Source organism: Serinus canaria, chromosome 7, assembly GCF_022539315.1.
Source record: "Serinus canaria isolate serCan28SL12 chromosome 7, serCan2020, whole genome shotgun sequence".
Classification (NCBI taxonomy): domain Eukaryota; kingdom Metazoa; phylum Chordata; class Aves; order Passeriformes; family Fringillidae; genus Serinus; species Serinus canaria.
In genome coordinates this window covers 18,717,622-18,731,190 of record NC_066321.1, presented here as the reverse complement: position 1 = coordinate 18,731,190, position 13,569 = coordinate 18,717,622, and the positions used below count along the sequence as shown (strand labels likewise).

General features: G+C 40.5%; 1 protein-coding gene across 2 annotated transcripts in view; it reads right to left on the bottom strand.

The window, feature by feature from the left end:
* Positions 1 to 13,569, bottom strand: part of CERS6 (ceramide synthase 6) — a 90,022-nt gene that overhangs the window by 48,881 nt on the left and 27,572 nt on the right. Inside the window, exons 2-3 of one of the 2 annotated variants that reach the window (XM_030241768.2) lie at positions 9,926 to 10,031; positions 7,527 to 7,657 (exon numbers count right to left, since the gene is read on the bottom strand). In XM_030241768.2, coding sequence (XP_030097628.1) covers positions 7,527 to 7,657; positions 9,926 to 10,031 — 237 coding nt within the window. Of the gene's footprint in view, positions 1 to 245; positions 257 to 7,526; positions 7,658 to 9,925; positions 10,032 to 13,569 lie in introns of those variants that run through there. The other variant, XM_050976802.1, reaches the window with a different exon arrangement.

The following is a 13,569-nucleotide window of genomic DNA, read 5'->3' as shown; positions in this document are numbered from 1 at the left end:
GTAATGAGTTCATGGATTTACATATAATGCAAAAGAGGAGCAGAGAGATGAAGTCACCAGAAAGGTCCCCAGTGCAGCCTGGGCCCTGTGTGCTCTCACAGCAGGTCTGTGGTGGGACACCAAAGCAGAAGACAGAAGCTGTATCCAGCACTAGGTTACCAAATGCCTGTAGCTACATTACCTACCAACATCAAAAAGCATTAGATGAGCTAGGCAAGCTTCTCATCTCCACCAGCATCATGTACATGCTCTCACAGAGATCACCACCACCACCACATAAATTCAGCTCCAGGCCACTGCAAGCCCCTTTCCACTGGCAGACAACTTACTAACACAGAAAGCAGTGTAGTTATAGGCCTAGTTATACACAAGTGAAAAATGCTAAACAATGTGAAAGCTAATTCTCCTCTTTACTCTGTGTCTCTGTGAAGGGGCATAGTCCATGGATCTATAAAATGAAAGGCAATCAGATATGAAACAAAACTGTGTAACAACATAAATACAAGGGAGAAGAGAGAAGTAAGGATTTACAGTGTATAAAATAAAATTCATTCAGTGCTATAGAATAATATCTTCCTGCCAATTAACTCTCCAGTGTTTCAAGGCACTTGTCTCCAGTGTTTGCCAACTTCATTTAAAGCTGAGGCTGACTGAAGGTGGCAGCTTGTCTCTGCCACAATGAAGAACCAGACAGTTCAAGGTGCATAGAACACAAGAAAGCAGCAGCTACTGCAGTATTTCAGTTTTCCTTTAGTTGTCCTAAATTGTTATGTTGTGACTGTAATTTTAGATTTGTGTTCACATTAACTAGAACTTAGGAAGGAATTATTTAATTTCCATAATATAAGATAATGGTGAGCCCATACAACCCACAAGAGAATGGAAACCTAGTTAATTATAACCTTGCTTAATGTACAGTGATAATGTTAAGTGATGGTGTCTTTGCAGGATGAGCACATGAGTTAATTTAACTTTATTAATTGTATTAAAAACTGTGTCACAGAAGGCAGTAAGGGCAGGGAATTCAGAGTTTTAAGTAATTCAATTTGAGGGAAGAGGGAATTTCACAAGATGCAAAATAGTAAGTGCTTAAAGCACTAAAGCCTTAAAACACAACGAGCACACTATGAGGACATTGCACGGACATCTTTGCCTGTCTGCTCCAGCAAAATAGCAGGGAAAGAGGGCTGGCAACTCCTGACACTTGAACAATGTTGTAACTTCCCCCTAATGCTGTGTTTGGGCAGTGACAAGTCCTGAGGCCCAGCCTGAAAGGACAGAATGGTGATCACAGACCAGATTCATATGGGGGTATGGCAGACACAGGAGGAGAGGAATCATGAGGGAAACTGCCAACCTTGCCCAAGGCTGGGGTCTGTTTCATATGAGCCCTGAGCTAAGCAGAGCCTTCTGAGCAGCATAATATAGAGTTGCAAGAAGTCTACTTCCATCTCCCTCCTCTCCAGATGATTCAGCTTTTTAATGCAGCAGGACAGGAGCAGACTCAGATCCAGTATTTTACTATTCCAAATTAAAAATTGATAGGAAGAATGAGATAAAGGTTGCACACAGAGTCACAGGTGCAGCTGTTCAGTAGAAAAGCATTGATTCACTCAGCCTGTGTTCATCTAAGCCCTTGCATTAGAGCTGGCAGAAGGAGGAGAGCCACTCAGAGGACCACATGGCACAACATGCCCTGCTCCACCACTATGTCCTCCCACCCTCTCACATCAGCAGGGGCCAGGTGGCTGAAGCTGCTTCCCCTGCTTCTCTCCTCCATCACACCAAAACCTGAGCTTCCACCATGGATGCAAGTACTGCCCATGCTTCCCTGGCTATCTTCTGTTCCTTGGCTGCACACACACTCTCCACAACCACAAGAAACAGAACTCCAGCTAGCTCATGACCCACAAGAGGAAAACCTGAGTGATGAGGACCCTATGTTTGCATGCAGGATAACTTTTAACCCCAGAGAGCATGGTGGATCACCCTACAAAACAGCTGTACAGCCAGCTTGGCAGGGCAAATCAGAGGGCAAGGATGCAGAGCCCAGGGAGATGGCCTTTACTGCTTATTGGATCTACAATGGTGGCCTGTGCTGCCGAGCTACAGCTTGAGCCAGCCTGTGCAAGTATGGCTGATACAGATGTTGCAGGAGGCAAAGCTGAAGGCAGGAAGCCAGAGCAAACCTCACTGCAGCAGCTGGGCTTGATTGCCCAGAGTCTGCAAGTGTGAGTGCTGGGCAGGTGTGCTGGAGAGCAGGTACAAGGACGATGGTTAATATAGATTTATCAGAGAACAAGTGTTAGAGAAGAATTAAAGTTACTGACGTGGCTGCACTGTGTCCTCACAACTCTAAAATTAGGACAACTTGCCAGCCATTCACTTATTTGTGTGTCCAGGGACCCAAGCTACAAATCACTATGTATTATGTAACTCAAGGCAACCAGTACTGTCTGACCCTCTTTCTCTTGGAGCAGGGAGGCCATCAGTGAACCAGGGCTGAAGGACATCATACAAAAACATACATTTACACAAAAGAAAAGGCTCCATCGATACTTTTTCACACTGACATCATATATGGCTTAGAAAGTAGCAGACAAATGAATCAGCAACATGCAGAACTCTTGAGGAGCAACATCTTACCCTGATGTAAAACAGATCAGGAATTCTGTCTTGGTTTTTACATAGTCAAACATGACTCCAGGCCTTTTTGCATAGCTCTAGCTTCCCTGACATGAGTTGCAGAACAAATGCCTCATTCACTTTTACTTTCTACAGAGGCCTTGCATTCAAGCACATCTCTCCTCAGTGATGTTACTAGACATAATTCTTTTAAGAGAGTAATAGGTCTTTGAATGTATTAACTCCAGAGTCTAAATGTAACTCTTACAGTGCTATTGTAAAATGGCAGTATTTTACATGCTTAGTACAGATAAAAATTACCAGATCATCTTTGTTACTCTGCACTTCAGTTACCACTTACTAGCAATTAAGAGTCTCCTTTCTCAACTCCCCTATCCCCTGCAGCTATAATAAACACCTCTTGACTCAGCAAAGTCAAATCTTCCCTGCTCTGGAACAATTTCACAGACTCCATCTCCCTTCACATTTCATTGAACACTTATGTCCTTCATCCACAAGCTGCCTCACAAATGTGACTCTGCCAACACCTGAGCCTACCTGCCCCTCATGTCATAATCCACTTATCAACACAATACCAAATACCTGATTGCCCAAGGAACAGCAACTCCCATTCCATGGAAAGCAGCAAAGGAAAACAAGGGAGATAGTGCAGTTCTGTGGCCACTGAAGAGCAGCTACCACACCTGCTGCAGAGCACACTGTGTGTCTTCACAGACCCATCCCCTCTTTGCTTTTCTACTTATGAAACACTGGTTAGTCCTTCATTCCATCCAGCACTGGAGCAGTTGACAGACCAGAATTAAATGGACCCCAAGGACCATCTACCACAAATCTTTGCTCAGATCAGAAGTGTGTTAGCAGCTGGCTTAGGAGAGCCTGATGCTATTAAATACTCAGAGCTAAAAGCCTATTTATTTCCTAATGCTTTACTGCTCAACACAAAGCACAGACTGATGAATTCTTTCACACATTCTGTTATCATGTGCATCAGCACAGTTCAGAATTCCAACAACCAAACAGCTGTCTTCATTTCTTTCCCTAGCACAGTTATATTTTCAGTACAACTTGGTAGGAGAGAATTACTCTGCTAGTTGAGAAGAGCAGTATGCCCAAGAAGTTGCAAACAGCCCACAGAATTTTCAGACAATAACAAGCAAAAAAACCACAATCATTATTCCTCTACATCTATACACATACATGTGCACACACACACACATATACACAGGCATAGATAAAATCTTCCTCCAAAGCAATGTGCATAAACAAAACTTCAATTTCTTAGGAAAAATAATGTCTAGCTAGGACACGAGACAGAGGCTCTTCTCTCCCCTACATCAAAACTAAAAGACACCCTACTTACAGACAATTTAGTATCCAAGCTTCTTCTAGAGAATAAAGGGGAGGAAAAAATAGATCTTTGGCTCTTCAGTCTGCACATTTCCATGTTTTCACACGTAGAATGTTGCATAAACTCAAAACATCTCTCTTGGCCATATGTTTCTTCCAGACACTCCTTAGAAACCACATAAATGTCTCTAATAAACAGCTTGTTTAAATGTACATAGCTGCAGGACAGACAGGTCATTGGCCTGATGACATTCCAAAATCCCACGTAGTAACTTATGGCATCACAGGTTCTCTCCCTTTGCACCAAACAAGGGGACAGGACAGAATGCTCTCTCTTTCTATGCTACCAAGTCTTTGAGAAAACCAGGCATGCCTACACACTGGCAGTATGAGCAGAAACAACACACTGAAACTGGGAAGACACTGGAAGTGGTTTGGAAGTCACTACTGCATTGGCTTTCTGACACATCAAACATTAACAAAGACATTATTGGATCCTGTATTCTTGTGGCAAGAAGCAAAGAAATATTCTTGATGTTAGGCCATGCCATAGAGACAGAGAGAAAAGAATAATAAAAACCCAGCAGAAATACATGGAGATAGAAAAATCCATTTTGCACACTCAGTTCACCACTTTTTTTTTCCTCTTTTATGCATCTGGGATCTTTAAAGTTGAAGAAAAGAGCGCAAATGATCTAACTTCACACAAAACAGGAAGAAGAGCTATGGACAGACCATCCCCCTGCAGTTAATATGGTGGGCTAAGTGCCTGAGCTTTGCAATCTGAGGTTATACTAGGTGGGTACCTTTCCTAGTGACTACAAACTGTCACTTGAACTCCAGGTTTCATGCCAGAATCACCAAACCCTTGGGATACAAGGACTGACTGCTGGTAAAATAATGCTCAGTGCTGCATTTATTACTTTCTGACTGAATCAATCACCACCTGGTGATAATATACATTAATCATCACTTAGTGAAATTATCTATTTCATATTTCATACAAATACTTATCACCATAACATCTGAAAGCTTAAGCAGGTATGTAACACCACTAGGGTCTCACCATTAGGGTCTCTGTGGCTCCAATAATCAAATTACACCTTCTCTTTCAGACTGACAGACAAAACTCTATGGTGTGAATACTGGTTAAGGCTCCTGAAAAAGTAATTTATTTTCACTATAATGCTGTGACACAAACAGTATCTGTAAACAGGAGATTTTGTTACCCTTTTTTTCTTCATATAATTATCGTCTGCCCATGGTCTGAATATCTGACAAAGACTGGCAGCAAAGGAATTATTCCATTTGGAAAAAGCCCAACAAAATTAACAAAAAATACCCCCCAAAAAACAAAAACAAACAAAAAACCTTCAAACCAAACAAATGCACAAACAAACCACAAACCACAACAAAAGCAAAAAAGCAAACCCACTGAACAAATCAACAAAACCCCCACAAAAGCAAACAAACAAACAAAACAAAACAAACCCACTAAACACCCCTTCCCCGTGAAGAAGCAGTAAGCATGTAGGTTTTGGGGTTTCTCTGCACTCTGTTCATGACCAGAATTGTAATTGCTCAAAAAGAAGGGAAGGGTTAGAGAAAGTGAGCAACCTGTGACAATAAGAACCTAGTGATGAAGTTACTGGCACAGTGTGTTTGGGGCTGGATCTTTGGCATCATTCATCTCAGGCAAGTGTGTTTATCATTAAATTTCACTCTCAGCTTTTGTCACATGGAAGCTACTCTACCTTAGATTGTGCCCACGCTATTCATTTGCAAGGAAGATAAGGCAGTCAAAAATGGCCTACAGCCCTTCTGGCACAGCTCCTCTTCCCTTTCACCATGGGAAAGCCACTCTGGGTCCAAGGAACACTTTGTCTCGCAGTAAATTAAATCATCTTCACGTAAAAAGAGTTGGAGCTCTTTTTAGGCAGATGCACATTTGCTGTGGGTTCTTTCACGTCTCTTCCCACGCCACAGTCAGTCAGTGCTGCTCCCTGCAAAACTGAAGCCTTCTCTGGAGGGACAACAGCAGCTCAGCAGTATGGAGGTGTAGCCAGAGATCAATCTGTCATTCTGCTTGCTCTGTTCTTGCTTGTGAGATAAGGGTGCACTTTGTTCTGTCGAAACTCTCCACTGGCACCTGAATTACTGAAGACTTGAGTGCTCCCCTTCCCATGACTGCTGTGGGAACATGTACTTCAGGTAGCTCAGAGCTTCAAAGCACCTGTCACACACAGTCACTAGACCTCTGAAAAGCCACCAATAGCCATGAAAAACTAACTCAATGGCTATGAAAAGGCTACAGACACCATACCAAAGGATTTCTTTGGTCAAAATTTTCTGAAGTAGCTCACTTAGTGCTCTGATGGACAGATTTAACTAAACAACACTTTAACACCCACACTGAAGAGATGGGTTCCCTGGGTTCCCAGTAGCAGTCTGACTACACGCCAACAACTTTGTCCAAGATGTGCCAGGTCAGCTGGTGGCACACAGTCCATCAGTGGAAATGCTGCCAGGGCAAGGCACACACAATTGGTTGGATAAGACCACATTCCCACAGCACTAGGTACATGTAGAAATGGAGAGGCAGCTCCCCCTGCACCTCTAGCAAGCCATGAACAGAACCTCAAGTATCGACCTATAAATTATGCCATCTTGCTTCTTCTTGGACAAGTTTTATCATTACTATTAAATACACATATTGCAGAAATGCCAATGGCTTCCCCTAAACAAAGCTAGCACTGTATTCTGTCAGCACTTCACTACAGCTTGACCTTACCTTCCAGTCTGCATTCATAGCTGTCATTTGCACCCTATTTTGATAATGCATTCCACAAATTCAGCACCCATTACTACCCTACCCATGCCAATATTTAATGGTGTGCCTAAATTCTTCTACCTGTAGGCTCACCCAAATGCCCTGCCACCAGTGTAAGAGAGTGAGGTCTTTGAACTGAGTTACAGAGGAAGCAAAATATGTCACCCAAATATGCTAGCCCTAAGGCTAATAAAGCAACAATTTTACCCAAGACTCCACAGCCGACAAGTTAACAACTACAACCCTTGCAGAAAAAAGGTAGTTCTTCACTGACCTCAAAAATTAGTAACTCTAAGGCCAGCAGCTGTTGGCAACAAAATGACCAAGTTTATACATCACCTCATCATGCTTTGATTTATTAAACATTAAAGAAGGAGGATTTTAGCTGTAAATACCAAAGAACAGACTTAAGTATTCTGACACTTAAGTTCTTCTGTTTGATAAAGGGCAATCATCTTTAGACAATTTATCTTTTTTTATATTTAACAACCCAACTGCCTTTAATCTTTACTCCTCCATCTCAGATGTCCATCAGCTTGCATCTGACTCCTTCAGGAAAATAAAGATTATTTTTCTCATTAGTTATATTCTACCAATTTGTATAATTTTCTAATTGTCTGCAAAATTACCTATGAAAAACAAAGGGAAAAACTGCTGAGAACACAGGCTCAACAAGATTCAAGAAGAGACCATGCATCCTTACATGCTCTCACAGAACTTCCTAAGGGTGCTGGGCTTTTCCTGGTTGCGCCTTTGTCGAAACCAACGTTGAATGCTGCGCACATCCCAGTCCAGCTGCTTGGAGAGCCCTTCCAGCCTCTTCTCATCTGGATGCTACAAAACAGAGAAGCAAAAAAATTATTTTCTGGCTCAACTGCATTAACACTTCAACTTCAGAACCACTGAAATTGACTCTTGCCTTCTTACAAGGCTGTCAGACGCACGGATACACAGAAATACATTCACAGAAATCTCTACTGGCAGATTCCCATCAGAACACATTTACAATGAAAATTAATCTAGAGGAACAGATGCTGTAATGTGACATGCAGGTCCATTACTGATAAAAAACTTTAAAGGGACAATGGGACTGAAACTTGCTTGAAACTTGGAAGTTTAGCAGCCATAAAATGCCAGTGGCTCTTACAAACACCCCACTGCCTGCCACAGGGGTGTGTGTCCCACTCTCCTACATCAGGATCTTTGTCCTAATACCTGTTCCACTCTCCTACATCAGGATCTTTGTCCTAATACCTGTTCCACTCTCCTACATCAGGATCTTTGTCCTATCAACTGTTGCACTAGGGAAGATGGTTTGACTGACACACAAAGAGGATCAACCCATGCTTCTGGCATGACAATGTTACAAAAGGAGGTCGCTAAACAAAGTGACAACTTCAAAAGGAAAATCACCTTGACAACAGGGAGACATTTTCTGGAATTGTTTTCTGTAGAACTAAATACACACAAATATTCTCCAAAGCAGAATGTGGAAGTCTCACACCATTAGTGTGGGTGCAGACCAGCGTAGAGGTAAGGCAAAAGAAAATGAATCTGTCTTGAATCTGAAGAGCAGTACAGGATGAATCTCCAATTATACAGCAATTCTACAAGTACAGTGAAGCATATGTATTACTTATGTATTTCTCCTGATCACATTGTGCATTTTTCTGTTAATTTAAAAAACTGTTTGCTGGAACTTCAGCTTTATTTCTGCAAACCAGTTATGCATATTGAATGAAGTACAAGACCTGTTGCAACAAAGAGCATTAAATTTTTAATTGTTGCAAGACACAAACCAGCAAAATTTCTGTTAGGCTGAAGTTTTGTCTATCAGCCTCCAAGAACACACAGGAAAGAGAGGAAATTAAAGGATGAGACAAGAGAAGGTTCAAGTATTTGCCATCCATCTCAATAAAGTTTTTTAGTCAACCAAAGTATTTACTGGTTTTTCAATAGAAGGTTAAGAAAAGCAATTTCTGTAACTTAGAAAAATGAAATGTTTGATGCAGCTCTTGGAAGTTTGACTACAGAGAACTGCTGTATATGATTCAAAAAGGGCAGGTAGCTAAACTGGACAGTTTCTCTGACAGCAGATTCTTGCAGGAAAGCAGATACTTTTGTTTGGAGCTCTTCACACTCACAGGTATTTCAGGCTCTGTGTCAAGACTACCAGATTTTATGACAAAATATTTCAAACAAAAAATTGAACAACCCCACAGCTAACAAAACCTAACCATTCTTCCTTCAGCTGAGTCTGTGTGAGAGTATATCCTGCAGCTTTCAGAAACAAGGCACATGCAGTTCCCTCCCTGAAAACAGGACACAAGTCCCAGCAAGTGCCATGGTAGTCTCTGGATAGTGTAGGACAGATCCACAGCCTGTTTCACTGCCTGTGACACTGAACCCAGCTGTGCCCTTTAATACTCTCTGTAGTTTACACTGGTGCCCAGCTGCAGTCTGGAGCCAAGGTGGGAATGGAAAGCTCCTGCAGAAATACTTGGGATGCTTGAAAAGCATGGACAGACCAACAAACAGGTTAAGCTGAGATGTCAAATGGTGAGAGATGTAGAGACAGATATGTAGGTTGTGGGGGGAAATCTTGTACAAGAAAGATATGCAAGCTGTAACTAAAACATTTTTCAGTCAGTTTCTCCCACTTTTCTGGGTCCTACTCCTTTAGCTGGGACACCAGCAAGACAGGCCTTTCCCTAGAAGGAGTAGCTTTGAAGTTTCATGGAAAACTCAGTATCAATATTACTGGCTTAGAATGAGCCCTTTTCTTTCTAAAAATCCCAACAATTTCACAAAAATTGATACAAAATAGATAAGAAGCAAAAACAAATAAGCAAAAAAAGTAGGTGGCCATATGGCATCTACAAAGTGTTTCTGTGACAATTTTTAATTGAAAACTTAGAGGAGACACCACAAAGGGACACACAACTGCTCAAGCTGGCATATTAATGACATCTCCAATATCTGAATTTCTGATTTGAGGTGCAAAACACAGCACTGCATTTATCTGTTAGCTTTGCTTTGTTCAGACAGCTTACAGTGCCACATCCCACTTCACCAGGCAAATATTTTAGTCAGACACGCTACCTTTGTAATAGCTGTGAAAACCTTCTCCAAGATAGCATTAGGCTGAGCTTTCTGTGGTCCATTGGCTTGGACTTTAAGGCCTAAGGCACATGGTTTAGCAATGAACCTGTGAGAAACAGAAAAATGAGAGAAGAAATTCAGTTATTTACTGCTTTACTGTTACCAATAAACGGCATGTGGTTAATGGGCAAACATTATAACCCAGCCAACCAAAACAATACTCAGTTTTACAGCTCAAAAGCAAGCTCATATGGGCAATTACATCACAAAATAAGGGACATCACTTTGAAGGATGAAAGGAACTCCTGGAACACATGAAACAGAGGATTTTCTTTCATGTTGTGAAGAAAGAGATTAGAACAAAAGCATGGGAGGAATGCCTCCTAGAGAAGCAGCAACTGAAGAGAAGAGCAGGGCAGCTTGAGAAGCATACAATAGTATCCTCCAAACGCAGCCTTTTCAAAAATCAGTTTCCAAAGTAGCTACTGCCTCAGGATTCCTTTGGCACAATGGAATTTCTGAATCCTGAAAGGCAGCAACCACTTAAGCTGCCCAGTTAATACAATTTACAGTTAATACAGTTTTCTAAAAGCATAAAATTTACATGGTACAGAGACACAAGCAATACTCTTCTGCTGAAATATGAGGCTGTCCAAAATCCTAACATGAATCCATAAGTTCTCTGAGACATTTTAAAGTTGAATTGCATAGTTTACATTACATATAGTCAAAGACCGCCACTCTACTCACGAAAAATTAAATTATTTGTAACTGTCAGTCTAAATCTGGAATTCCCATGAAAGCTAAAGACACTGTATAAGAATCACATTCATATCTGAACACTATCAACTTCTGCCATCTTTGAACTGTATAACTCTTATTTCACTTAAACAGCTTCTGTTTCCCAGAACTTTGCCAAAAAGGAGCAAAACAACACCTGGTACTTAAGTAGTTTCACATTTATCCAGCTGAATGACCACAAGCTACAAAAAAACCCCAGAATTCTTACCCCCATACAAGCCCCATTTTAAGCATTGTTATGAGCTCCAACTGCTGCTTCTGCCATGTTTAGGACAGCACTGCTGATTAAAGGGAATTAAGTCCTAATCCATGTGATAGTGGTTACAGCAAGAGCTTTTGGTAAAGAAAGATGGGTGATGCAAGACCACCCTGTTCTCCTGGAGAAAAATTATTGACACAACTCCATATGAAAGGCAATTCTATAGCCTGAAATTATGTTGGTGATTTGAGAGTGAGAGGCAAATATTCAAAAACATATGCAATGTATCAGTGATCTCACCATTTGTCCTAGAGTGCTACAGAAGAAAAAAACCCTTATACACTGTAAAACTTTGATGGCAATCTAAATTGATTGCAGATTGCAACCATCCTGCTACCTCTAGAGCATCAACCAAATTAAAGGCACTGCATCAGGCATCAGGTGTAAATTCCCTGGTTTGGAGTTCAGAGCTTCCATGAATCCAGTTCCACTACTAAGCTCAAGAAGGCAAATCCAGTCTTCTGCTCATGAAAGAGAAGTATGTAAGCTCTGCACATATTACATGTAAATACAGTTTAATCAAGCCACACTGGGAGCTTGTGTGTTAGTTAAAGCATAAGCTGACAAAAGAAGTGAGAATTGTATTCTTAAATTCAGTACAGACATAACCAAACCAGTGCTGGTAATTGCTGCCAGCTGATAACCAAAAAGACAGCTGAAGAAGCCAATGCAATTTGAGTTCAGAAGTTTGCTTTACTAAAGAGTTCTAAAAGACTTCATTATGTAACAAGAGGGCTTAGAATATTAGCATCTATGTCCCTATTTTGTATCAAAAAGCTGTAAAACAGCCAGAAATTCAAGTCTTCATCATCAAAGACAATTTAAAGACAATAAAAACATTTTCCTGAAGAGTAAGCCATAGAGTTAGACAAGAGTCAATCCTTAAAGAGACAATAAAGGTGATGTCAATCACTAATTTTACAAAGCCATAAAAGGAACTTTTAAAATTAGGCAGGGAAATTCTGTAGGCAGAGTAAAAACAAATAAAAGAAACAAAAGACAACTGCAGCAGCTTTATGCATTTACAGAGGAAACCGAGCTCAGCCTCCACCATCAGCAAGATCAAGAAAAAGCCATTAAATAAACACAGAAATCAAAATAAAAATTGTTTCAGATGGATTTTCTGTGCACTTGTTAAGTCAGTCTCCTCTGAAATAAGACATGATTTAGGAGTTTTTTGTTTATTTGAAGGGTAAGGGGGGGCTTTTCTTTGGTTGGGTGTGGGGGTTGTTTGCTTGCTTGGGGGTTTTGCTGTTGTTTTGTTTGTTTGCTATTCTTTTAATAAAATCTTGCAACTTCTGTTTTGCCTTTCTCCTTCTCCTGAGTGAAGGAATGTGATAGCCATGGTATAACTCCAATAGAAAGACAGTTCCCTAAACGTGCTCATTTAAAAGGAAAAATGCAGATAAAAAGTCCCAGTTAAAAGAAAATTCAACAAGACATAATTCCAACATGTTTCATGCTGAGCTAATTTTCATTTAAATCTAAGCCAACCAGCTGGGTTTGCTTAAATTATATTCTTAAAATTACATGTGATGTTCCAGCCTAGGTAAATCCAGGACAGAGCACAGACCCAGTCGGTTTTGGTTATTTTTTTTAACCTTAAAATTGTAATATAGATGTTATACCCATTAGCTAAAACAAAACACATTTTCTAAACACAAACATGAGCTTTTCTGCCTTATGTTTGTCACATGCAGGGGAGGAATGGGCACGTGACTTCAAGCAGAGCTTGTCCACAGCACACAGCTGCAAGCCCCAGGATTATCTTGGCCAGCCATGTCAGTGATGAAGAGACAGGGAAAGCCTCAAAAAACCCATGGGGGTCCCACCAGGACACTCAAGAAAAAGCAGTTTTAACAGAAACATTTTATACACCTGCAATACTGAGCAGGTTTGAGCACTAATTCAGGTCTGCATAAGCCAAGCTTTGTCCTTGTGACTGCTTTTGGTAGAACTTGTAAAATGTGAGATTTTTTTTTCATAGAAAAATTCAACCAAATCAAGATATACTTTAGAGTATAAAAAATGTTTTTCAAGGCTACAGTAGTAGAATTTAAAGTAATTTAAAGTACAGTTCATTTAATAGGGTCCCAAATTTCACAGATGTCATAAAAGCTTCATTAACATGATACCCTTCTGTGATAATTTAAATTGATTCATAAAGAGAAAAACAGAATTAATGTTTGGTACATGTACAAACTGAGTGTTCTGCCAAATGCTGCACTTCTTAAAAGCACTGTTCATTTTTTCCATTTCTGCTAACACTGTGGGATTCAATTCCCTAAACAGTCCTGGTGAATCCCATGGGACTATTTATTGCAGAAGGTACTGCAATTAAGAGGGAGCAACTATTGTTAAAGAGTAAGGAGAGTGGAATTGAGTATACTGCCAGCTTTTCTCTTAAAACATGGAAATCTGAACAAACATTATACTAATATCTCTTTTTCAATGGAATTCAGTACAGCTGAATTGAAAGCTGGTACTCAACTACACAGAAATTTAAGGGAAAACACATTTAAGGGAAAACACATTTAAGGGAAAACACATTTGAATATAGCCCCATCTATTCTGGATCTAGAAA